Consider the following 27,720-nt stretch of genomic DNA (forward strand, 5'->3'; position numbering starts at 1 on the left):
ATAATATTGTGGATTATTACTTATATAACTGTAAAAATATTGATTCGCTTTCTGCAGCCGATTTTCGCATATAGCTAAAACCAAGTCGAAACAGTCAGTCATGCAGAAAACAATGTTAAATGTTTTCTTGCTAAAACAAACGGTTCTGATACATAAATATAATAAGAAGATACGCGTTTAAAGCATAGTTCACAATGATACAGACCTAATCTCTTGGGTCAAGTTCACACAATGTTTACGCGTAACATTAGCAAAATGTAAAAAAATCTCAGTTTCAATACCGCCGTCACGCGGTGTGTTTTAAATTATTTTTTTGGTTCCATTTTCAGCTTTAATTCAGTTTTTTTTTAATATGTTATTTTTAATATTGACCGTGTTTTTCTGTTGTGGCTTGTGTGATAGTGAAGAAGGTGATCTTGGATATAGTTTGAATATTGGGAATGCAATTGATGTTTTCGCTAAGTAAGTTGAGTTATTCCGGCTTTTTTAATACATTTTTAACTCATAGTAGAGTCTCCATATAATAATACGAGGTAGGTACCTACCTACATATAAATTAGAAAGTAACAGACAGGATCGCAGGCTCCACAGACATACGCAGGCTCTATATTAGGTACCTATGAATGGGGTGCACAAAACAATCTCTAGGTCTATATTTTGGGTAGCTTCGCAATGTGAATAATGTTAACTTAAATAGTAAATACATTTCATCATAGTTTAATTGAAATGAGTGAACTATTGAGTATTAGTTAATATTGTAATTATCGGCTGACCATTTAAATCTTCGTCGTTCTAATAGCAGATAATGAATGACGATAGTATCTGTAAATTCAATAATTAATGAATTGCTGCTTATTTTACATTAATAAATACCTATGTATCTGCATTCTAATACATATTAAAGACGATGTGACTAGATTGTCTTTTCTCTTTTTCCTAACTAATTTTTGATGCGCTCTTCTACACTAATATTATAAAGAGGAAAACTTTGTTTGTTTGTTTGTTTGATTGTAATGAATAGGCTCATAAACTACTGGACCGATTTTAAAAATTCTTTCACCATTCGAAAGCTACATTATCCACGAGTAACATAGGCTAGGTTTTATCCCGGAAATCCCACGGGAACGGGAACTATGCGGGTTTTTCTTTGAAAACGCGGGCGAAGCCGCAGGCGGAAAGCTAGTAATTAATATTTTCGTACAAAATAAAGTTTTAATTTTACGTACCTAGTAAGTAGTAACGTATATGTATTATAATTTATAACATAGGCTTAACTTTATGACGTAGGTAGGTAATAGTAATTATGTATTAAAAAAAAGTAACCTGTTTTATTTATACAAATATTTATTCATGCGAAAACAAAACAAACGAACAACGAATTGATGTAATGTAACAGATAAATAATTTTCAGAATTAAATCTCGCTCAAGAGTCAAGGTAAGGATGAGTTACCTATTTAGTTTAATAATATACTAATTAATGTAAAAATTTAAATCTATTATCACGAGCAAGTTCAGATTGTAAAACAATTGATGATGCAAATTGTTTCTATTCGGACATAGTGTATAAGGTCGCAGTCACAGATATAAAGCGATAATGTTACCTAAATGATTCGGTATTTGGTATTTTTACACAAATTTTGGGCGAAATAAATGAAATACAGGACAATGCAATAATTAGTTATCATGTTGGGTATTTTTTTCGTTTATTTTTAAATTTCATGAATTGTAAAGTCATAATCGGTTAGTTTTCTGTTTCTTTTTTTTTTAAATAACAGATTGGAATAAGGTTTTCTTTTATTATTATGTGGCATTGTGCCATTGTAGGTAAAGGGCTGGCTGTAAGGGTGGTCCATAAATCTTTAAAAAAGTATTTCTAGTACCTAATGATTGATGAAAAATCTATAATTATAAAGTTTAGAGTTTATTTGTTTGAAACATAGAATGAATAAATTAAATACCAGAGAGCTGAACAATGCAATGTATTTGCATATTATAATTTATATTGTATTTACTTGTTACCATGTGACACTTTGTAGACTACGTTTTTTTTTCAAAATAAATTGTACGATGTATAAATTAAGGTTTTCACAAGCCAGGTTCAAAAATATATTAAACAAACAAAATAGACGAAATCTTTAAGTTTCCAGAAAATACTAGTTATAGAGTTATGATACCCCACTCCCCGTTTGTTTATAGTTACCAAAAAATTATCTGTCTTACCACACTAGAACTTAAGACAGGGTTTAACTTTAAGCGCGGTCTTTAATCTGGTTTTATCGTATTTCACATAACTATTAAAGTGACAGATCCCTGGTTTAAAGTTAGACTGTGTTTAAATTGTTTTGTAGTAAGACCATATAAATTTATAAGTTGCCTATTAATTCAGTTATGGCGACCTCTCCCAAGTGATGCAAGTTCTATCAGCTGATTATGAGGAAGAGAGTTATGAGCCGATGGAGCCATTTAGAGAGAAGAATATACGAGTCTTTGATAACATCTACAGTGGGGTCACCCCAGGGGACACCATGGTGGACATGAATATACAATTATGTGAGACACTCGAAGATTTGCTGCAGGCGTACTTCCAGAACTTTACTATTGAAGGGTATGGTCTATATTGATAATATTAGTACCTAGGTAATATAATTTATTATGTGTTTTGAGGGTCAATTACTTTTTAGTTTTTATTAAACTTTAATGGAAAGTTGTGTCGTTTTTATAACATCGCATCGTATGATTACCTACTTATGGAGAGGTACTTATATAATAAGGTACTTAAATATTTTTTATGTTTAGGAATCAATTTAAATTATAAAAAAGCTACTACCTAGTCTAGTGTAAAACTTTCATCTGTGAAAATATTCGTACATAGAGCTAAACAGTACCTGCCCTGGTACTATGAAAAAGTTCTTTAAATGTTGTAGTAAGTAGTTTTACTTTTATCTTCAACTTTTCAAATCAATCCTTAATAATAATATTTTCAGTACAGACATGCCACCTAAAGCCTTCCTCGGTGATTGGATGGAAAACGAAATTATGCGAGCGTTGGGCATTGAATACGACATGAGACCAGATAATTGCTGTTATGTTCTTGTTAAACTATCAAAAGTTAAAACATCCGTGAAAATAAATAGCCTCAATGACGCAAAAGTTAAAGGCTACGTACAGAAAGCGATAGACCACTTGAATATAAGCGATTCTACGGAGATAAGACGGTTTATGAAGAGCTATGGAACGCACTACATTGATTCTTATGTTACTGGCAATTGTATTTACCAAGTAAGTGACCTGGCAGTGTATAATTTATTTATTTGTTAAAATAAGATCACAGATATCCAGTATCCTAGAGGTAGAGATAATAAATTGAACATACCTAGTTACAATTTTCTCTTTATTTGGAAATCGAATGGGCTATCATTAACCTATTCTTGTGAAATATTGCTAGCAAACTTTGATTTTTTTTAAGATACATCGGCATATATATTTTACCTGTACCTACTAGGAATTTTCGCTTAGGTACTCTACCATGCAGATATACCTACCAACTCTGAAGCAAAGCAGCGCTGAATATTAGCATATTAGTCCATGATAGGTATTAGTGCCCGTGAAAAACAAAAATCTATGCGCAGAATATAATTTAATGTAATTATATGTATTTCAGGTATTCAAGTACAAGAGAACTGGCTACAATTTACTGAAGTCGTATATAAGGTATCGGGAGCGAAGAAAATCCAACTCTGATAGTTTGAGATTTTACTTTTCCTCATACTTCTTGAAGCAAGTCGGCGATATAAAAGTTAGTACCTATTCATTTTGTAGATATTGATGATTTCTTAAAAAAAATTTTTGTTTATAAAAAATTACATCGCCTGTATTGTCTTACTCATCAAGAAATATCAAACTATGCAGTGCTTAGTGCAATATTCTTCGATATAGCTACTCACAATTTCAAAAAGAATAAGCCATGTTCAAAGAAAGAAGAAAAAAAAAATTCACGTATTTTTGTCTTCTAATAAATCGTCTTTATTTTTCAGATAGCGAGTGGCAACAAAACAGTAGAAACCTGGGCCAGAAACAACCTCAAAGATAGCCAGTATTTATTTTCCAGACCCAGCCTATTACGCCTTCATTACAACCCAATTCTAGCGTCTCAATTAGACGACATGTTAGATAATGGAGCTCTATTAAGTCTTAACTTAAAAACATTAAAACCTCTGTTTAAAGATCGGTATAAAGCTCAAAAATTCACTGAAATTGTAGAAAACGATATGAGACTTTGGGAAGTAAATACGTGAAAGATATGCAAAATTATAGGTAAATAATTAATAGTAAATAGCCTCAATTGTCTTCCAGTTTAATTATTTCTGAACGTGTTTTTGTGTTAACCATTGTATAAACTTAGGTAGCAATGAAATCCTTAAATTTAATAAATTTATAGATTCTGCTAGTAGTGTACAAAATTATTAAGACTAGGACTAACTAGAACATTGTTAATAATAATTTGAATTAATGATAACATAAAAAGGTAGGTATAGTAGTCTTGAATTCACATTTTTTTGTTTTACTGAGCGATTCGTAGATGTTTGTTCGGTTCACAGGTTCGGTTTCTGTGATCAGAGACAAAGATTTTTGATCAGAAACTTCTTTAGGCGCGTTGAGACTTGAGAGTAAAGGTGCCGTCATGGCAATACAGTCACATCAAAGCGATGAATTTGGTATCCTAAGTTGGTATCTTTGAATCTTGGGAAAGAAGTCAGTGCTCTTTCTTTAATTACTTAAGATTTGCGCAGTGCGCTTTAGGATAAGATAACTTCACAAAACGTAAGAACAATCACGTATGACGGTTGCGATTTATTTTCTTATGATAATCGTGTCATATTTATAACACGTTTGTATGTATGTTTATCACTGAGCTTCATCATGTGTTGAATCAAGGTTGAATCAATACAAGTTGTAATACACTGAAAAATAAAGTGCACACATTTTAAATTGAAAATTATGTAACGTTGTATAAGTACCTATACTTACCTTCATATTTTGGTTATACAATTATTGTATAATAGGTAGGTTTGTATAAATTATAATGTAATTATATTCATTTATCAGGCATATTACTAATACAATGTAACATTTACAGTTTATTTACAACCAAAGCACATACCAAAGAGTGCTTGTAATTCAATGATCGATATTTATATTTTTTATTTGGATATAAATTACTTATTACATTCATTGCAATTTGTAATATATCAGTAAATAATTATAATTTACTTTAAAATATAAATAAAATAATTTTAACCTAGTCCACAAAGTGAGAATAACACCTCTTAAATAATTTTAGTTACAAAATATTTTTAAATATAATGTACACCAGTTGTTTGTACAGTATTGTGAATAAATAAAACAATAAATATTTTTTTAAATCTTTTATTTAAATCACCATTTACAATAGTTAATATTTTATATAGTATACAAAAATTATGTAGTTGTGCCTGTTTGTTTATTGATATGTGCTAAAAGGAAAAAAAATTGTGCAGTTTATTTGGCACACACACTTTGTGTTGAAATCTCGAAAAAGGCTATGACAATTATGGTAGTGTTTTTAGTTGTGAACATTTATTTTTATTCTAATTAATTACGATAATTAATAATAACACATAATAAGTTACTTTATTAGTAATTTGAGATCTTAGTACAATTTAATACCATAATATATTCTTTAACAAACTAAGTTTTAAATAGTAAAATGTCAATTCAATTAATACGTCCATAATTTAAAAATCATACATACATGCAGCCAAGATATTAGGTGAACTTTATATTTTTATAATAATAAAAGAAATTATAGATAGATTTTTCATTTATTATATCTGTATTGAAGACAATTTGATATAAAATTATAGATATTAATGAAAATATTAATAACTACTGCCACTTCTAGGCCCCCCTAGTCAAGTGGCTTTCTGTTAGCGTAGCGTTCAATAGAATCCCCCCCATCAGTTCCAAGCCTTGTCGTGGCCGGGGGGGCTCAGTAGCTCGGAGTACACTGTGTACTCTGGGTGAAGCTAATTGGACGCGGAGGGGCTGAACGGCCGGTCTGTCGTCTGACGACTCGATTGGCTCGACGGCCAGGGATCCATATAGCTGGCTGGCTGGCTTGAAGGCCGGCTGGCCGGGCTGGCTGGAACCGGCTGGTCACACCGGCTGCCTCGCAGGCTGGCTGAAACCGGCTGCTCCACCGGTTGGCTGGCCGGCTGCCTTGGGCGGCGGCTGGCTGGCTTGCTGTCACCGGCTGGTTGTCCGGCTGGCTGGCTGGCTGGCTGGATGGCCGGCTAGCTAGCTAGGGTCCTCCGGGGGGCCAGGTTTGGCTCAGGTGCCGTTGCGGTACGGCGATGGATGGCGGCCAGCGGTCGCGGCCTGGCGATTTGGCTGGGAAAAAACGAGGTTGGAAGGTCGATCGGGGCTCGTTTGGGACTCGTTCCGACTGACTGGCAGGGGGCCGCGCTTTTGCGGCGGCGGATGGCGGCCAGAGGCCGCGCGCGTTGTGTTGACTACCAACAAAGCAGGGAACGGGATCCCGACACGTCACTTTGGTGACATGCGGTGACTCCTGTAGGTGGGTGTGGGGCGGCGGCTGTCCTGCGACAGCCGTCTGCCAACTCGTAATCCGGTCCGTGGGGCCGGACCGAGGGCCGCCATCTCTGGTGTGAGATGGGGGCTGCGAGGGAAACCTCTATAAAAGTGCGCCGGAGGGTCCTTCGACGCGTGAAACACGTTTCGTAGGGCCTTTCGGCGCGCGCCCTCCGGCCGGTCGGTGCTGGGGTCGGAGGTTTGGGGAACGCCGATGATGGAACGGGGAACAATCCATCGTCGGCGAGTGGGTGGCGTGAGCTCGTGTTCCAGCTTGCGCCGCCTCGTGGTGGGTAATTTGGTGGAGGGCCTGGAAAGAGGCAATTCGCGGAGGGCCTGGAAACGGGCAACTGCTGGGCGGGACATGCGGAAGATTGCGATAGTGTCCCCGCATCCCGTCTAAAGCAGCGCGTTGGTACACAGTGGGGTTTTAGTCGGTAGGAATCCGACATAACCCACGGCTCCTTCCCCGGGAGCCGTGGGTATCTTAGGTAAGATTTCCCCACTTAAAAAAAAAAAAAAAAAAAAAAAGCGTTCAATAGAATAGATGTAGATAAACGTATCTACAGGTTACGTCAATCTCATACATTCGTAGTCTATTCTATTGAACGCTACGCTAACAGAAAGCCACTTGACTAGGGGGGCTGGTCTCATTATTTATTAATTTTATTATGAAGTGACCATTTAGAATTTTCACGAGAACATGCCTTTAGCAAATACATATTATTATCAGTTTTACTTAACTAATTTAATATATTTTATTACAATAACAAAGGTCAAAGTAAGAAAAATTAAATTTTTTTTTGCGAACAATCCTTCCAAATTACTAACCCTGTTGCCGTCTGTACATTTAACTAGTTATGTTTCGTGACTTCCTTTTCTAGATAGTATTACATTTTAAAAACGTCATGAATTTTATATATATACTGTATACGTAATTTATTATATAGAAAAATTAAGCTCTCATTAGTTAATATACATTATTTCGAATATGATGACAAAACTTTTTGTATTTACTGTACGCTCCGAGGAATCGGGGGCGTGTCTCCGCACCCGACCGTTTCTCCATTACCCGTATAATACTATCCCAGTTTATTGTTGACTTTGCTTTTTAAGATGTAATTAAGTCGATATTGAGCTATCGATACTAACACATCTTAAAAATCAAAGTCAACAATAAACTTGTAAAATTTATTGTTTATCTGTGGTAACAAAATATTGTCCCTGTGCAAACTGGTGCCACGTGTGTACTTTCCTTACAATGTGATTAAAAATGTCTGCACAACCATACCTGTGTTTTATTAGGTTATGGGCCCAGCAAATTAAAAAATAGTCATTTTGAGTAAATTAGTGCAGTTACAATGGCAGGAAATTATTCGTTGAACGTTCCAAAGTTGAAGGGACGTGATAACTATGACGATTAGGCATTCGCCGTAGAAAACTTCTTAATCTTCGAAGGCATCGATATTAATAACAGTGCTAACCTAAGTGGCTAAAGCAAAGATGGTGATGACTATCGACCCATCGCTCTACGTACTCATCAAGAATGAAACAAAAGTGCATAACTTGTGGGCAAAGTTAAAGGTGCTATTTGACGATTCCGGATTTACGCGTCGTATCAGCTTACTCAGAACATTAATTTCTATACGTCTTGAAAACTCGGAATCGATGACTGCGTATGTGACTCAAGTAGTGGATACTGCTCAAAAGCTTAAAGGTACCGGTTTCGAAATAAATTATGAGTGGGTCGGTTCGCTTCTATTAGCCGGTTTACCCGATAAGTTCGAGCCCATGAATGGCCATTGAGCACTCCGGAATGAACAAGAGTGCAAATACAATAAAGACTAAGCTACTAGATATGAGCGCAGGCACCGAAATTAAAACCGAAGGAGCATTATTTTCAAAAGATTCTTGCCAAAATCAAAATGGCGGGAAACGAACGCAAGTGTCAACATCGAATAGGCAAGTCAGCCATTTTGACGGAAAGCCGGTAAAAAATATTCGTTGATATAAATGCAAACAAGTCGGACATTACAAAAATCAATGTCGTTTCTCAGAAAAGCATAAAGAGAAACGAGTAAATGCATTTAGTGCAATGTTCCTAACGGGAAAATACAGTGACAAAGACTGGTATGTAGACTCGGGTGCTAATACGCATATGATATCGCAGTCGAGCGAATATATGCTAAGAAATATATCTTATAAATATATATAAGGGATAGTATATAATTAAGAGTTGTAATTTAGTCGATATTGAGCTATCGATACTAACACAACTCTAAATTATTATTTTCCTTACAATTCCTCGGAGCTCGCGCGCGGACTGTATATGTTCATTAATTCTGATTTCTGACTACTGTCTGACAGACATGCAAAAATTAAAATAACAATAAAACAAGCGTTGTTATGATACATATTATGGATTACAAAAAAAGCAGATAAAATATTAATGTTCGTTTTTCTTTTATCAATACATGTAAAATTTTATCACTATTATTTTGTTGCCGACAGTATTTTGTTATTGACTTACTGAAAAAGTTAAAAACATACAACATACGAGATATGTGTACAATTATAATTTTATCGAAATATCGTTAAATCTAAAATTTATAGTCTAAACATGTATTTAAAATAGAAAATAGTTAAGTAAATCCAACTACTATAATGGATATAAGTAGTGGTAGAAAAACTATTAAAAATTGTTGTTTGTAATAACTAATAGTCATTTTATAACTTATAATTTCTTATTAAGTGCAAGAGTTAAACAACAGTTTTGGCTATACAGATAGTAGAATCAAAAAGATACATTGTACGATTAATTTGTCTCAATATCGTGTAGTATAAACATTAATATCGTTACATATAAAGTATATTTTGTCATAAAAGACTTATCAACTACACGCACCAGTCGTTACGACATACCTTACGATACAACATACAAAACATTCACAAATCAGTCATTATTAAACCACTTTACATATTTGTACCTTTACGATCTAATATCGTAAACGACCACTGTCCGACTATAGTTAGAAGTCATTCAAACCACGATGTTCACATTTACACTAATAATAAACACACCATACAGTTTACATCGTACGACTTATGGTATCGACACCGTACAGCTAATAAGTTTATCGCACGACACTCTACACCACTTCACGATAAATCGTATACCGACATTGCCCGTGTACTTTAGATCATAGTTAATATCGTATACCTGGTATACTATCGGTACCTCGCGCACTACACACTAACATTGTACGACATATCGTATACCGACATAACACTTCACACCCCACGACATATCGTGCAACACTTCCTTTACGTTCCTTTTCCTGACGACGCGGTAGGCGCAGAGGTAAAGTAACTGCCTACTGAGCCGACGGTCCCGGGTTCGATCCCCGGTCAGGGCAAATATTTGTGTGATGAACTCAATTATTTGTTCTTGGGTCTGGGTGTTATTATCTATATAATATGTATTTATTAAATATTATATTATCGCCTAGTACCCACAACAATTAATTGAGCTTACTGTGGGACTAGGTCGATTTGTGTAATAATGTCCTATAAAATTTATTTATTTATTTATTTTACTTTAAGTCCTCCAACCCCACACGACCACGACACGACCTCACGACACGCACGACAAATCGCCTCATCGGCGAGTAACCCGCCGTCAGTGCATCTCATAAGTACTGGATACTCTCGTGCCGGCAACTTGAGCTCGTTCTACTCGACGTCCGTTCACGAATAGCGTCATTGGATTGTTCACACGGATCGATTTGAACATGTACTTCTGGAAATTAAAAACATTTTACTTTAGTTTTAAAACATTTTAGTTAACACCTGCAAAATAATGTACATATGTTGTATATAACCAACTAATCAATATGTTTCTATGTATACGACTCTTTAGAGCTTAGACTCGATTTTGACCCATTTTAAATGGACAGATTTAATTCAAACTTTGTACACTTACCTATTAAGAATCGGGAACACCGAACAATACAATAATTTCATAGGTTTTAGTGTATTTTTTAGTCGTTTTTTAACTGTATTTATGATATTATCCTATCATATCATGTAACATGCATGAATAATGAAAATATTTATATCTACTAGATAGATGTTTAAGACAGTGCGCGCACGAGCAACTTTGTCTCCGCAACTATTTTGTCTCTCCACCCATGGGCTAGTATGAAAGTGCGCGCACGTAGCGACGCAACTCCCCATACAAATTGATGGGAGAGACAAAATAGTTGCGGAGACAAAGTAGCTCGTGCGCGCTGGCTCTTATAGTTATATATGGGCTGATCCCGGCAGCACTGCAATGCCGGGCCGACCCGTGGCGGGAGTGGAGCGAGCCCCGAGCATCCCGCCGGTTCACAAAAATCAGTTTAATATACTGGTCCCGCTGTGCGGGAACTTTCAGATATTAAGCTGAAAAGAACAGATACTACACTTTGATCTTAGCCAAAAGGCCGAGAAGCGATGGCGGTACGGGGCTCCGGCGGGGTGTTACGTGCGAGACACGACACTTCGTTAGCGCGATCTAACATGGGCGTAGTGACATCTATCGGTTGTTTTAGGGAACTAAAGTCATGGTGATGATTTCAGTTAATTTCACCACTATCAGCACATACATACCGACACATCTCACCTATTGTAAAATTACCATTTTATTACCAAAATTAAAATTACCTAACATTTAGGTAATTTATTTCAATAACGTTTTACTATATTTTTGTAAGTTGTAACTTGTACAAATTTCGTTAAGTTTAATTAAATGTTAGTATAAATAGATAGTAGCATATAGTAGATACTAGATACTAACATTTTAAATCGTATCTCGTTGACCGTTGTAAATATATTTACGAAATACATGTTCAGTTTTTAGATTCATATTAAAATAAGTAAGATTCATGTTTCTCATAAAAAGCTGTACCCTTAATCACTACTTAGTACAAAACACAGTCGCTTTCTTGTCCCTATATAATTATCTTAAATTTTTAAGACTACGCAATGGATTTTGATGCAGTTTTTTTAAATCGATTTAATATAGAGGAATTTTTTGTATATTATTTATTAGGTTTTAGACAAACCGGGCGAAGCCGCGGGCTAAAATGGATTGTTTTTTTTTTCAACGGTATATCTAATATCAAAAAAGGTTTCAATTTGTAAGTTAATTTAATTTAACACTACTCTACTTTTTAATGTGGATTCAAGTGCAATAAAAATTTGAAGTCTTTAGCATAAGTTTAAATGACCTATAGGTCACTTATCGAATTGACGTAACGAAATAAATAAGAGTAAGTACTTTGAGTTTCCATACAATATAGATAGATGTCGCTTTCACAGCCCACATAGGGTTTTACTTGTTTTAAATATGTATTAGGAAGTATTTTCATTATATATTTCAATTATTATTTATTTACTGCTGTTTTAAAAAAAATCCTATTCATTTATAAATGAAGCTAAATTCCAGATGAAATGTTTTTAAATCTAAAAGTAAGATTATATTTAGTTCCCTAAAACAACCGATAGATGTCACTACCCCCATGTTAGATCGCGCTATCGAAGTGTCGTGTCTCGCACGTAACACCCCGCCGGAGCCCCGCACCGCCATCGCTTCTCGGCCTTTTGGCTAAGATCAAAGTGTAGTATCTGTTCTTTTCAGCTTAATATCTGAAAGTTCCCGCACAGCGGGACCAGTATATTAAACTGATTTTTGTGAACCAGCGGGATGCTCGGGGCTCGCTCCACTCCCGCCACGGGTCGGCCCGGCATTGCAGTGCCGCTGGGATCGGCCCATATATAACTATTAAATATCCATCTAGATTCTAGTAGATAGAAATATGCTCAGATTTATTTTCAAATATGTAAAAATATGTATTTTGAAAATTGTAAACTAATGTTATAGCTTATTTAGTAGAGTAATAATAGCTTACTATGCATTTAATAACAGGGTTTCCTTGTTATTTTTATTTTTACCATTTAATAGTAATAAAAATCATCAATCAGTAACCTAGAAAAGTAGCGAACACACCTTTGTAATTTACAACATTAAAATCATTATAAATTACACTAGTAAGTATAAAATAATAAAATGATGCTAAGCAAAGAAAAATATAAATTCCAACCCAAAAATTTCAAGACCATATCCCGCCATCTACAATCCCCAGCTCTTAAATTTCTTTAAACACATTAAAGATACACATAAAATCATCAATTATTATAAACTCACCATCTCCGGTGTAACAATATTGTGCGTCCTCACATAGGGCTCCGGTATCGCCACCCAGTCCCCAATAAGAGTGCCCCTACCAGCCGCCCAGTTGTATGCGGTAACCACCATACATTTCATGCTTTCGTCTATTATGCCGAATGCACTGAAAATTATAATATACTAGCTTTCCACCCGCGGCTTCGTCCGCGCAGTCAAAGAAAAACCCGCATAGTTCCCGTTCCCGTGGGATTTCCGGGATAAAACCTATCCTATGTCCCGGGGTAAAAAGTAGCCTATGTCCTTTCTCGGGTATCAAAATATCTATATGCCAAATTTCATGCAAATTGGTTCAGTAGTTAAGGCGTGATTGAGTAACAGACAGACAGACAGACAGAGTTACTTTCGCATTTATAATATTAGTATAGATTTACTTGAAAATTGAAATATAGACATTTATAATGTGGTGCTCATTTTTTTTGTAATAAATTATCCCGCTAACGCTATTGTTTTTTCGTTGTTTTATTTCAAGTGAACACCCATACAATTTTCACGAGCCGCATCTGTATACAACATTTATAAATGAAAGAAAAAAAACACCTTTGTGACATAAATTCTATTTAAATAAATAAATATTTCAGGAGAATTACCACACATGGCACGATCTAATCCCATACTAAGCTTTTGCTTGTGTTATGAACCAGATGGCTTATAAACATAAATATATATAATTTTAAATAAATACTTATATAGATAATTAACACCCAGACACAGAACAAACATCTATGTTCATCTCACAAATATTTGCCCCGGGTGGGAACCAAACCTACAACCTCTGGCTTGGAAGGCAGGGCCACTACCAACCAAGCCAACTGGTCAGTCATTTGTTGCTCAGTATCTATCTCATGACTCAAATCAACCTACTATTTAATTACACAAACTTACAAAGGCACAGCATTCTCACTATGTATAGATCCGACCACTCGTCCCAATATAACTTTGTTTTCATTCGCTCCCTCTTGTAAGGCATCTATTCGCACTTGCTCGAGAATAACATCGCGACGAGAGCCGATGGTCACGAAGGATCCTGGGGTATAGTCACCTAGCATCTTTTTATCGACCGCCTGCAAAATATATTCATATTGTTACATTTAGGGATGATTTTTCAATCCTTGGTTTTTTAAATAAATAAATAAATAAAAATTCCATTTATTTGCCTTCACAACTTAAAAACTATTACAATGGAACTAAATATGTAAACGTATAGCATTTTCGTTGTGAAGGACTAGTGTCTGAAATAGGTCTTTGAAAGACCTGTAGTACAGATCACTAGCCCCCCTCGCGGATAGCACTACTAGAATACATTTAAAGTTTCAATAACTAAATATCAATCGACAATAAGGAGAGGAAAACAAAAACAATAGACTGAACTTAAGTCTACTTCTGCTTAAATAGTAACTTAAAATTATATACGTGACCAGTGTGTTAATGAGTGTTTGTCTGCATGTGTGTGTGCGTGTGTATATATGTATGTTTGTAAGTGTGAGTGTGTGTGAATGTGTATGTTTGTGTGTGCGTCTACTTGTGTGTGTGTGTGTGCGTGCGTTTTTGCGTTTGTGAGTGTGTGTGTCATACACAATAAGATGTTAATACAGTGAATTATTTTTTTATTTTTTTATATTTAAAAGATTTTCAGTTTGTTGGTAATCTAGGGTTTTCAAATAATTAGTTACGGCTGATTTACAATTATATTTATTTTGAGGATATATGTTTAACGCTTTATTTATTAGGTTATAAAGAAAAGGTCCCAAAAAGCAGAAAAAATTGTGTGAGTGAAAACTTTTGAATTGTAAGGTCGGGCATATTTTATCTTTACGACGTTGGCTAGAATGTAGGTTTTTGTCAAAGACTAGTTGAGAATGCTGTTTTATGATTGTCTGTAGTATAAATGATTGCCTAACCGTCAGTAAGTCCCACTTTTTGTAAAGCTCGGTGGTAGGGAAACGGTAAGGGAGGCCAGCACCAACTTTGAGGATCGAGCGCTGGGCACGCTCAACTTCTATCAGGTAACTCTTAGCACTACCGCCCCAAGATGTGATACAATAATTTATTAAAGAGCTACAAAGGGCAAAGTAAACCATTTTAATGACTTGGTGGTCTCCTATATGTCTTAAGCCCTTAAAAATGTAAATTAATTTACGCAGTCTTGTTACAAGTACACAGTGGTTAAAACTTATTTGTTGAATAATGTATAAAAACGTATTGGTTAGGGAGCCAGGTGCAAATTTGGTTAACTATTTCCTCTCAAGAGATAATTCGTCAGACGCATGAGAGTATAGTATTATAAAGCCTCGTGAACGTCAGCTGGCGCTCGGTTGGGGGGTGAGCCTCCCACGCACATAGGAAAAAAAATACATTCATTCATTCATTTCCTCTCAGCTAAAAATTTGTCAAATTGTAGCTAACCCAATATCTCAACGAAAAAAAATAGTCAGCTGGTTACAACATGGTGTATTATACGTCAGCTGGTGTCTCGAACATGAAAGTTAAATTTAAAGAAAAATTTATTTTCCGTTATTTCCTCTCAAACAAAAATTTACCTGATGATAGCTTATATGTAACTGTGGATAAATATATATGTCAGCTGGCTGTATCTTGGTGGAAAAACCGTCAGCTGACACGGGAGGCTACAACCGCTCTTCCCCCCAACCGAGCTCCAGCTGACGTTCACGAGGCTTCATAATACTATACTTTGATGCATTTTACTAATTACCGCTTGAGAGGAACTTGGTCATAAAATCTGCTGCTGGCTCTCGGACCATATTCTAATTGCCCGTATTTGACAGTTTACGTGACATTTTAATATTATCGTGTAATACTTTACTGGACGGATAAGTTTTATCCAAGCATTGAAAAATCGGACCTTAGATATTTATAAGAGGCCCGTAACCCAGCAGTGGGAACATATATGGGCTGATGATGGTGATAATGATGATGTAATTGTAATAAACATATTTAATAGAAATAAATTGTTAAGATTATATCGGATTTTTTTTTTTAAATAGCTGGATTAAACGACATTTAGTACACAAATGAAGAATCTAGATTAACATAGAGTTCTGTTAGTAACCATTTAAGTTAGTAAAAATTGTAAATAAACCATTTAAAATTTTTATGCATTGAGTTTAAAAATTTACTAAACCTGCTTCATTTTATTCAATTAACTAGTGATTAATTTGAAGTTACATTCGCAGTCACAGCAAGAAAAGGAGTAGCAAAATAAAATTTAAAATTAATGTCACTTATTACAATGAATTTCGCTAACACAAGTACCTGCAACATATTAGCCAATCGCTTGCACTTTATCTTGCCTCTTGTTCGTAACAAATCCACAGCACTAGCTAGAAACTGTTTGAGCTTTATCCTCTCTCTATCTGGTGGCATCCATAGTGGATCTAAATCACATGCTCGATTGAACGTCTCGAGCGCTTCACTGTAGTTCTCTTCGTATTTTAGTGCCTGTAATGTACATATTTTTAATAATTGTTTCCTTATTCAGTCTGAATTAGCTGATTATTCTATTCAGACACAAAACATTTAAAATCGTGAGCTAGAATAAGCACTAGAGATTATTGTAAACATGTTATAATTATGATAGGACATAAAAATAAGACACATTTTTTTTGTTATTGAATATAAAACTATTCAAAAATTGTACATTTGAAAGCTTTCTGCTTTATTTTTGCTCCCCTAACTGCTGAGACAATTGACAATTCACTAGGCAGTTAATCATTTCGCATGTAAAACTTTCGCAGAATATTCTTAAACATAATACACAAAATATTGTGAATGAAACAACATACAAAATATGCTGATAGAGTGAAAACCGTAAACAACTCACAATTGCTTTATTATAATACAAATCCGGCTGTCCTCTGGCAATTGGATCCAAATACGCCTGTTTATAAGCGCTCATACACTGCTTCAATATCGCTGGATCTTGTGATACAGTAAAATATTGACATAGATATGAGTTTCCTAGTATAATCCATGATTGTCCATCCTTTATATCTTGCGATACTGCTTCCTTGGCGTAATCTACGCTTTTTAGTATCATTTGCGTGGCTTCATTGTCTTTCCTTGAACTGGCTTCTTGGCGGAGTATGATAGAGAGACACCGAAGTGTTATTCTATTTCTTTCCTGAAATAAATTTCATTGATGAAGATTAAGACAGACAGGTATATCTGCTATACGCCATAATTAAGAATGTCCTATAATTTACAACTATTTAATATTTATGAGTACGGAAAAGAAAAAATAAGACAATATAACACAATTAGCCTTTGTGTTATATTGTCATTGTTAATAACAATTTTGTTAAAATATTTTGTGAATGTACAATGCAAGCATTTTCATATGATATATTGATATAAAAAACCACAAGAATAATTCTATAAACAAATATTTTATATAATTAAACAGTGGCTGTAGAGAACTGTAAAAAAGTACTGCTTAAATAGCTTTCTTGAGAGCAAACAAAAAAGTAATGAAAAATTAACTAGGTTTTCTATTCAGTTGGCTCTAGGTTTAAACAATGTATGGAAGAATGCTAATAATCCAGTTAATTATAGACACAACAAGCAAAAAGTATCAAATATATTAAAAAACTAGATTTCCGCCCGCGGCTTCGCCCGCGTTTTCCAAAGAAAACCAGCATAGTACCCGTTCCCATGGGATTTCCGGGATAAAACCTATCCAATGTGTTAATCCAAGTTACCATCAATACGCGTGCTAAATTTAATTGTAATCGGTTCAGTAGTATTTGCGTGAAAGAGTAACAAACACACACGCACACATCCTCACAAACTTTCGCATTTATAATATTATTAGTAGGATACTCACATGCTTTAAAGCTCCTTCAAAACAGGCCCTAGCTTCTTTAACATTAATATTCTTCCAATAACATTCTCCCAGTTCATTCCAAGCCTCTACCATGTGTGGATTCAGCTTAACAGCTTTACTTAAGCACTGTGTAGCTCGGGCGTCATACTTGAGACTTACATTATAACATCTACCCTTTAGGTACTGGAATTTTGCTCTTAGAGAGAAGGGTATTTGTGTATCCACTGCAACATTATATGAAGTTAATGATTATAAAATATATTAAATAGGTACAATAGTTTACAACATATACCTTAATTCATTACAAGTCTAAAGTGTAAACTTTTATTATAATAAGTGGTGACTTTTTAAATATATTTATCATAAAGTTGAAGTAGCGAAGTATTATAATAAATATGATTATTGAGTAACTACTAACTATGGGGTTTCTTTAGAGAACTGCCGCACGTATTATAGGTTTTTTGTGGGTGGAGGATGGGGGGAGGAGGGGGGGACCCTCCCACCAAAAGGGGAAAGTTAGGAAACCAATAGTTTTGGAGAAAAATCAATTTTCCTATTCTAACCTCAAAATGTATGGAATTGGTGTAACAAAAATTTTACGATACATAAATAAAATACAAACAAGTTGTGAAAACCTACGTAGTTTTTTTTATTTGAGTGGGAATCGCCCTAAATTCGCTTCTGGCACTCGCCGGCCGCTGCCGCGGCACGCTCGTTTCGCTCGCTCGACTCGTGCGGCAGTTCAAATGTTAACCTAATACGCTCGTCGCTTCGCTCCTCGCTACCGATTTGAATACTAAAAGTTTAATAGTTTTTTAACCTACGTAGATTTTTTTAAAGCTATTGCATAGCTTCTATCGCGGGCCTTGAGCGCGGGGACCGAATCCAGAAATTGCGTAACGAAAAACCTCACGCTCCCCACTCCGGGCACGGAGGTGCGGCTTGAGGGCATGCTATGCAATAGCTTTGCCGCGGCAGTCCCCGAGTGCCACACGTCTTTTTTGTTTGAGTGGGAATCGCCCTTTAGTCGCTTCTGGCACTCGCCGGCCGCTGCCGCGGCACGCTCGCTTCGCTCGCTCGGCTCGTGCGGCAGTTCAAGAGTAAACCTAACACGCTCGTCGCTTCGCTCCTCGCTACCTATTTGGATATTAAAAATAAAAGTTTAATAGTTTTTTAACCTACCTACGTAGATTTTTTTTGTTTGTGTAAGAATCGCCCTAAAATCGCTTTTGGCACTCGCCGGCCGCAGCGTAAAGTCACAGTACAGTGAAATGGAACGTCTTGGTCCGCTTTTTTGCACAACAAAACGGATAAATGCACTTTTTTCGCACAAAAAATTATTAACTTTAAAAATTAATAACTAAAAAACTACAAGTTTCCTAACGATAATATTTTGGAATTACAATCTTACATTACCTAGCTAACTAAAAATATAAATATTTCCAACAAATTCGTGCGGCAGTTAACTAAAGCCAACCCCTAACGATATTTAAAAAAAATATACTCTTTATTTTTTTATTTATATTATTGAAATTCATACAACAAGTAGTAATTAATGGTAAGGGAAATGGTTCTTCAAACTTACCATCAATATTTTCAAACTTTTCTATCAACTTTTCCTTTTTCTCTTCAACACATTTATGTTTATCCTTTGCCTTTTCTATAGGGTTGTTCTCGAAAAACATATCACGATAGGTAATTAGCTCTTGTAGTTCTTGCTATAATATCATAAAATATTTAATAAATAGGTTAAAGTAGCATACATTTTTATGTAGGTACATATTAAGTTTAAGTATTCGCAACAAGTTTTAAAACTTAAAATATAATTGGGTCTAGTAAAAATGTTATTAGAACTACATATACTTGTTAGTATTAAATACTTACAGATAGATTTTCAATAAATTCATTTGCATTGTCTAAATGCGCCGTATCTTCAGCCATGATTACTTCTGTATTTTAAATTTTACACAAAATCAAAACCCGTAGACTTGTTTAAAAACTTTACATTGGTTGTAGTTGTTGATTAAATACAAAGCTTAAATCAGAATGTATCTTGAAAAAATTATCCCAACATCCAAGATACACAGAAAAACAGAAATCTGTCAGCGCTCAGCCGTCATTCGTCAAGCGTCAAGGAATTTCACATATCGAATGTCATTTTGTTTTTGTCAATGTCATTTTTTTTTTCTTTATAAATGGCAAGAAGCGCGCAAGAAGACATTCGACTATTTGCCAGTGACAAGTATGTATTAGGCATACTCACGGCATACTTATTTTATTGGAACGAACTTCCCTATCGCGCGTTGCGAAATAATACGGAAAAAATAAGACGAAAAGTTGTAACGACACTTTTTGCTATAGTTTTGCGGCATGTGGCGTGCGCGTATTTCTATGTCTGTTTCTTTCTCTCTCATAGAGAAAGGGCGTATTCAGAAATAAAGCTTGAAACTTATAAGCGCTTATAAGCGCTTATCGACGCTTATCGGCGCCGACAAGTTTGTTGAAACTTGTTGGAACTTGTCGGCGCCGATCAGCGCTTATCGGCGCTTGTTCATATATTTTCCTGCGCGGGTTACCAGCGCCGATAAGCGCTTATAAGCGCTTATAAGTTTCAAGCTTTCTTTCTGAATACGCCCAAAAGCACGAAAAGAAATTTGTTCCATTCGGTTGTCCCTTGACACGCTTGACACCTCTCAAGCTTCAAATCTTTATTTTTTTAAAACTGCCGCAGTAAAGCTATTGCATGGCATCGCATCTCCAACTACAGCAACGCTTCGCACAATCGAGCACTAGAAAAAGTAATGCGCGTGAATTGATGCGTGCAATCGATTTATCGTTAGTATTAGATTTATTTATTAATTGTTGGAAAAAAATTTAAAGCTTTCGTTTCATTGTAGTTTTTTCGAAATAATCAAAGTTAATTCAAATTGTGTTAATAAAATAAATATAAGTATGGATGAAGGTACAAACATTGAAAAAAATGTTAATGAAATAATCAAAATCCAAATTACTTAAAATAACCGTAATATTTTTCAACCAATTAAAGTGAAACTTTTATTACATCGTCTCAAACTTTTTGGTCTGTGTAGCGCATGTCGCGTGTATCGCGGCTGCCGACTGCCGAGTAGGTATACCTACTCGGCAGCCGACCGACACGCGACATGCGCTACACAAAGCAGTGTTCGGAACCGTTCGAACAGTTTCACTTTTACCGTGGTTTCATAAAACCACACAACATTTTTATTATGTATACCACTTTATTTACACTTAAGAGGTTATTGCTAACTCTATGAATATTTTTTTTTTCAACACTGAACTTAGCGCAACCTGCTGGTGCGTTTCATGTTCCAATTAAGCATCAGCATAATTCGACATTGTGCGGCACTGAGTCGCATTATGCTTTGTAATTGAAAAACGGGGTCTGTGTTTACGTGTCATTTTGACCCATACTTACTTTACTCTGTGATAGGTAGGATTTGGATTATTTTCACTCTGTGGAATGATTCGGATTGCAAATCGCGGGAAATCCCTAAAACTTAAATTAAGAGTTTTTATTCTTTTTAAACTGTACTTTTCATAAAATTAAATAATAAACGCATCATTAATTTTTCAAGTACTGTCATTGTACTTTAACTTATAAATCGAGAACATCGCTCATCTAATATTGTGTGTCTTAAATACATGGTGCCCTAAACATCGAAAACATTGTTGTCAAAACTGTGAATGTTTATAAATTAGTATTAGACTACACAATGGCGTTTTATGAGGATATCATAGAAACCGAAGGTAATTCTTTAGCATGTTTATTATGCAAAACACCAATAGAAAACAACAATCAAGTAATTCAATTTCACATAGAAGGAGAAAAACACACTAGATTAACTTTGGAAAGACTGTTGATTCATAACAATATTTGTAAAACTATGAAATGTTACCTATGCGCTAGTAATATTACTGATTTGAAAATCCATATACAAAGTTCTAGACATAAAGAAGAAAAAGATACACGATTTTGTCGAGATGGATGGTGGTTTTATTGAGTTACCATCAAAAATATTACAAACATGGGTCTTACGAGCAGGCAAAACTAACGCACACTGCACAATTTGTGATGAATATGTACTGTATACTTTAAATGATATTTTAACCCATATTAACAATGAAAATCATCGGCGAGCAAAATCCATAGTACTGCAGCCGTTTAATGGCATCCTCTCTGTTGAAGGCAGCACCAATGACCTATGGTGTAAAATCTGTCACAAATACTTTGGAAATTATATTGAAAATATATTTGACCATGTAGACAATCCGGATCATTATAAAGAGTTGGGTAAAATTGTGCGACTCATCGAAGGACAGAATATAACAATTGATAACTATTTGACAAATGCAACGGAAGATAAAGCAACTTGCAATAGCTGTAAAACACAGGTTGCATGCAATGTTGATAATCTGGAGCGACACATAAAAGGTAAACGCCATAAAAATAGTTCCAAACAGACTGTTTCTTGAAATTATATAAGTATACCTATATTAGAGAAATGTATTATAATGAATATAGAATAAGATAAGATTTATAACATTTTTTTAAATATAATTTAATAGTTTTATACATTTAAAGTAATTGTATGAATCCTTAATAATTTCAAAATACAAGATATATTAAAATTATTTTTTTTTTAAATCAATAAACAACAAATATCAGACCTTAAGAGCGCATATTCTATTTAACGCAAGTCAAAAACTCCGCGATCTATTACGATAGATCGCGGCTTGCGCTATCCTTTTACTATGAACAGCATAGGTCCGCAGGAGAGCGCCGAGCAACATGTCCTCTCTCTGGAAAGGCTCGCTGCCGACTGATTTTAATCGGGTCGCGCGCAGTGTTTTATAGTACTTTAAAAAAATTTGTAGAAAAATAATAGAGGTACCTTAGTTGATTTTTTAAATTTTATCTTATAAGTAAGACATTCTTTTATTGCAATATGTATAAATTATATTCAATAAAGTCAAATATCTTGGTGAAAATAATCATTTTGTCGACTATAATTTCTAAAAAAATTCACATTGTTCGGATTTTAATTTCGTAAGTTAGGAGTCCAAAATAAAAAAATCTTTTAACTAACTATTTTAATAAGGATTTTTGCAGTTAGTTAAAAATAATTGTGTGTTAGATCTGTCAGCAATTTCAGATATTTTTAGCTTCGAAATTGACACTAAAAGTGAAATCAAGTAATCATCGGCTCAGTTATCTTGATGGTATTCAGAAATACTGTATTAATTGAAAAAAACTCTTAACTAACTACATAGACAATAAAATTTCCTAAAATTATTAGTAATTCATATGTTTGTAAGATAAGTGGTTGATGGACAATCTGGTTTGAAAAATCACATATTTGAGCCAAACAGCGCACGGACCGCGTAAACCCTCTTAAATTTTTCTTTCTGTAAGGATGTAATTTAAGTTTTCACAAATATTTATCTCGGTCAGGTTTCTTCATTTATCATTAATTAGAATTTATTATTTTATACAGTATAACAAAATGAATGTATTCTGCATAAAATCTTGTTATACTTTGATTATACAGTTTTAATATCTTCTTGTTTGTATACCAGGTTAAGCTAAGCTATTTCTATACAATTGATTCCATAACCATGACTTTATTAATCACTAGCGGTCCGCCCCGGCTTCGCCCGTGGTACATATTTCGCAATAAAAGGTAGCCTATGTTCTTTCTCAGGGTCTAAAGATGTCTGTGCCAAATTTCATCAAAATCGGTTGAGAGGTTTAAGCAGGAAAGTGTAACAGACAGATAGACAGAGTTACTTTCGCATTTATAATATTATTAGTAGGGATTGCTAGTTTGATCTTATCATGAAGATTCATTAGACCATTGTCAGTGCATTATGAATACATAAATGCAATATTTATCCAGTAAATATATTCCTGTCTTTCATATTTTATTTTAGATAAAAATATATGTCCTGGTTCAATCTATCCATCCAAATTGATTAAGCCGTTTTGCGCCAATGATGTACCCAAATATAAAATGCACATTCTGCTTTATACAATCAGTACTTAGTGATTAGAAATCAAACGGATAGTCATCTTCGTTTTCCTCCTGGATGACAGTCAACTGATCTGAAGGTTGTGGAGATCTATCTCTAGAATGAGACTGGGCAGAAGACAAAGTACTTCCAGAAGATACAAACGGGACCTCCCCTGTTCTGGACCTTATTCTACTTTCGTCTAAAAGAAGAACTTGAGACAAATCTTCTGCTGTGCAATCAATTTTCGTAATGGCATTCGCTACCGCATCTTGAAGGGACCTGTGGTAACATTATATTAGTATATGAACAACTAATTGATGTAGTCTTCGTTTCTTATTTAACTTCTCGTTCTAAGTCTGTTGAATGTAAATAATTGTGAATTTTCCCCACCAAGATAGTCAATGTGCGCACGAATAACAAATTACTCGACATTTCGATAAGGATACTCCACTAGTATACTTGGTAAGCGTAGCGTAAGTATGAATGTATAGCGAGTTCGATGGACATGTTTGATATACATTTTGGCTATATTTTAGTACTTACACAATTCGTTTTATATTCTTCCTTAGTTCTTTAGCAAGCAGTCTTATCTGTATCAATTCATATTTCGATTTCCGATCAGCATCGTCTTTGATGAGCTCTCGACCGGGTTTTCTGGCTCGTTCAATGATTCTTGCCTCGACTTTGCGTTCCTGATCCATGATTTGCAATAAATTATATTCTGATTGTGATTGTTCTTCTTCCAGAGATTTAAGGTCACGTATTGCCTGTCAATTGAAAACTCCATTAAAATAGCCTGAAAATATGAGGTTTAGTTCTTCACATTTTGTAGTTATTTGGGATTCACAATCTCGATACTATAAGGGTACCTTAATTCAATTTTGTAGTAGTTGATAATGTCGGTCAATTGTTAGTAGGTAGTCGTATTCAGGTTATAGGTTTGGGTAAGACGGCCTATAGCCTACTCTCTAAAAGTAGAATAAATAAAACCTAGCACCACACTTAGGTAAGAAGATCCTTATTACCTCCTGTCTTTGCCACTTCAAATCTTCCAATTTCAAAGAGTTGGTATGATAGCGTCTTCTGAGGATAGTATCGACTCGGGTTGCCATGGCCTGCGCTGCGATAGATAATTGCACTCTTGCGCCTCGAACCTATAAATATTTCAAGTAAAATGTATTGAAAATGCTTGTGTTATTAACACTGATAATTCGCCCTTCCTTCCTTGTTACCAACCTGGAGACGAGTAACTATAGTGTATCTAAGTGCCCGTAGTCCTGCCCTTTTTAGTAAAGCACATCGTTTTTCCCATTTTTTTATGGGTAAGCCTCTAAAAAAGTAAAAATCTAATAAGTACGTTGGTTAACAAATAGGAGACAATGTACCTAAACCTTATAACAGCGCGAAATGCAAACTATATTCTGTCAAATGTTTCTAATTTCTTCGCTTATGTTACATAAACATCACAGCATCACATAAACTGGCGGCGAACAAGTTGAATATTTCCAAAAAATAATAACCCACTTTTTCTTTCTTCCCTTCCAATTTTCCACCTTAGCATTTCTATAATCTTTGTCTACACATGTTTCATCCACACTTATGGCCTGGTCCTTATTGAGAATATCAGATTCTATTCTCTTTTTAGTTTTTTCCAGAAGTAAAATTTGTTTTGTGAGCTCTGGGACCAATTTCTCAAATTTCTTTTTCTCCTCACGAAGAAAATTGTATTCCTAAGAAAAAGGTGAAGATACCGCTCATTATATGAAATATTTTAACAAATCGTCGTGTCGAAGATACTAAATTATGCTAATAGCACAGACTAATAATAATATACTACGTAATAATCACTCCTTGCCGATTTCGGCTACAGCGACTGCTATGTGTCCCTTATAGCATAGCAGTCTATTGCGCTACGATATATTAAGGTGCAAGAGCATACGCGCACATGCAATTGCACACACTCGTCCTCTCTCTTCTGAGCCCAGTGGAACGGAGACCGCTACGACTGGAAAAGAGATTGGATGATGTGTCTGGCCGACGGTCTCTTTGGCACCTCAACCGTCGCCCTAAGCCTTCCACCATGCTTTGCTATCTCGCCGAGTCCGCCAGGTCCGTTGCATATCTGCTATGGCTGCCTTCATCGCCGAGACAGTCTTTGTGCACTGTGCAGGAGGTGTCTGCGATTAGACCATGTTAAGCAAACAAGGTCCCCCCTCATCCAGGTTTCGCCCGCGAGCCAACGCGGTTTCCCGGAGTGTGGCCGCTGCATGCACTACAGCTACTTGGAGCTACTGGTGAGAGGATTATGGAACACCTACGGTTTTTGGAGCACTATACCCTCACAATAGGGTGGTTTATAGTACTTCCGTATATGCCCCACTACACCCAATATACTACGTATACAACTAATAGGTACTTATACAAATAGACACGCAGCTCAGAATTTTGACCAGTTACATTTTCTGTAGAAAAGATACAGATACTGTCGCTTTGCATTATTAATGACTTGGAAATTACTTGTATTATAGCGTCTTCTACAGCATCACGCAATGGGCTCATGGCTCCTGGCCGTGTGCCTTGTGTAGAATGTTCTCGAATCTCGTCCTCGATCCTTTGAATGACAACTTTCAGAGCATTGTCTTCATACTTCAACGTGACTATAGCTTCTTCTAGACGTTTAGATAGATCGTCTAACACCCAACGCCAAGAAGTTACGTCTGATATTCTATTAATAGACTTTAAGTTAGTTTTATCTGAATGAACTTGTGTAGTTTTAACTTGTCTAAGTTCTGATTAGATCAATTCATATCTAAGGTCAAAGATATAAAACATTTTTTATGTATCAGCCAGTTACATAGTCATATTATGTGGATATGTATTAATATCGTTATCTAGACTATTGAAGCCAACATTGAACCATTCTGTATTTATAGGTTTTGTTGTTAAAGTTAGGGTTAGCTTAATACCTTTCTTGTAAGCTCTTTTTAAAATTATATTCGTGTGATTCTCTTGCAAAGTTACTGAGCATGACCAATTCTTGAGAACCATTTATTTGTTCTACTACTTCTGCGTTTAACCTATCATTTATATTTCTAATTTTATCCAAACCATTTGAATGGCCTAAGCACGCGTCTTCACAAAACATTTTATAAATGAATGATTAATTATAAACAATACGTTCAAAATAAAAATTTAATGATCTGAGAGACATGAGCTATCAAATTTAACATAGATACTCATAAGATACAATCCATAAATAGACATTAAGGAAAAAAAGGAGTTATGTTTAAAATGTAACAATTTGAATAGGTAAAAAAGGGCCTATCAATAAAAATGCTCATTTTCTTCACAATAAATTTCCTTTATAGTTTATTCACAATAAATGTTTATTTGTTTATACATTAATAACATAAGTAGAGTTTAATTATAGGTAGTAAATTAATTAATTAACGTATCCAGAAAGTATTTTTCACTGCCATATAAATGGGTTTTAACATGACGAAATAGACGATTTCGGCTAGACTGATGATGCTGAATCCCAAGAAGAGGCTGAAGAGTCCTCCTATTGCACCTAAAAATAAAATAAGTATTAAAACTTGAAAACTCCTATGTAGGGTAGTAAATAGCTGCAGGTGATATAGATTCTGAATTCCTGCTAGAAAAACTGCGTGAAATAAATTCAATTTTGAAAATTGTTATTTTAACTAAGATGTATTCTATACACTTTCACATTCTTGATTAGTAACAAAATCCGTTATTTTATTACTTATACCCTACTAGTAGATTTAATAAACTCGTAAGGTACGATTTTAAATGGCTGAAAAGGAATACCACCTGCAAAGTAGTAATCGTCGTACTGAGCGTGTCGGTGCTGACCCAGAAACATATCGTTGTAGAAATGTACGTTTA

General features: G+C 35.1%; 3 protein-coding genes, 2 non-coding genes and 1 pseudogene across 5 annotated transcripts; 3 read left to right on the forward strand and 3 right to left on the reverse strand.

Annotated features, from left to right (window-relative positions):
• The first annotated feature begins 321 nt into the window (after positions 1–321).
• Positions 322–5,008, forward strand: LOC149897204 (torso-like protein). Its single transcript, XM_090116867.1, has 5 exons — positions 322–462; positions 2,388–2,606; positions 2,986–3,280; positions 3,663–3,797; positions 4,036–5,008. Exons 1-5 carry the CDS (start codon positions 353–355, stop codon positions 4,294–4,296), a joined length of 1,020 nt encoding a protein of 339 aa, XP_089972993.1. The 5' UTR covers positions 322–352; the 3' UTR covers positions 4,297–5,008.
• Positions 5,009–10,159: 5,151 nt separating this feature from the next.
• LOC149897205 (tetratricopeptide repeat protein 5-like) lies at positions 10,160–19,883 on the reverse strand. Its single transcript, XM_090116792.1, has 8 exons — positions 19,645–19,883; positions 19,346–19,478; positions 17,761–17,984; positions 16,759–17,058; positions 16,191–16,376; positions 13,803–13,981; positions 12,879–13,023; positions 10,160–10,430 (listed from the first exon to the last, which is right to left on the reverse strand). The coding sequence occupies exons 1-8, from the start codon at positions 19,699–19,701 to the stop codon at positions 10,311–10,313; spliced, it is 1,344 nt and encodes a 447-aa protein (XP_089972918.1). The 5' UTR covers positions 19,702–19,883; the 3' UTR covers positions 10,160–10,310.
• Positions 10,935–11,127, reverse strand: LOC149897206 (U2 spliceosomal RNA). Its single transcript, XR_016458259.1, has one exon. It is a non-coding gene; the product is annotated as a U2 spliceosomal RNA (small nuclear RNA).
• Positions 12,259–12,451, forward strand: LOC149897207 (U2 spliceosomal RNA). Its single transcript, XR_016458260.1, has one exon. It is a non-coding gene; the product is annotated as a U2 spliceosomal RNA (small nuclear RNA).
• A 1,627-nt stretch (positions 19,884–21,510) lies between the features above and the next one.
• Positions 21,511–22,306, forward strand: LOC149897208 (uncharacterized; annotated as a pseudogene).
• A 1,540-nt stretch (positions 22,307–23,846) lies between these two features.
• Positions 23,847–26,956, reverse strand: LOC149897209 (uncharacterized). The gene is made up of 7 exons (XM_090116706.1): positions 26,778–26,956; positions 26,329–26,536; positions 25,336–25,541; positions 25,048–25,141; positions 24,837–24,965; positions 24,355–24,578; positions 23,847–24,090 (listed from the first exon to the last, which is right to left on the reverse strand). Exons 1-7 carry the CDS (start codon positions 26,954–26,956, stop codon positions 23,847–23,849), a joined length of 1,284 nt encoding a protein of 427 aa, XP_089972832.1.
• Positions 26,957–27,720: the final 764 nt, after the last annotated feature.

Source organism: Colias eurytheme, chromosome 26 (genome assembly GCF_061535395.1).
Source record: "Colias eurytheme isolate Ceu_HAF_F1 chromosome 26, ilColEury1 Martin Lab GWU primary, whole genome shotgun sequence".
NCBI classification, from domain to species: domain Eukaryota; kingdom Metazoa; phylum Arthropoda; class Insecta; order Lepidoptera; family Pieridae; genus Colias; species Colias eurytheme.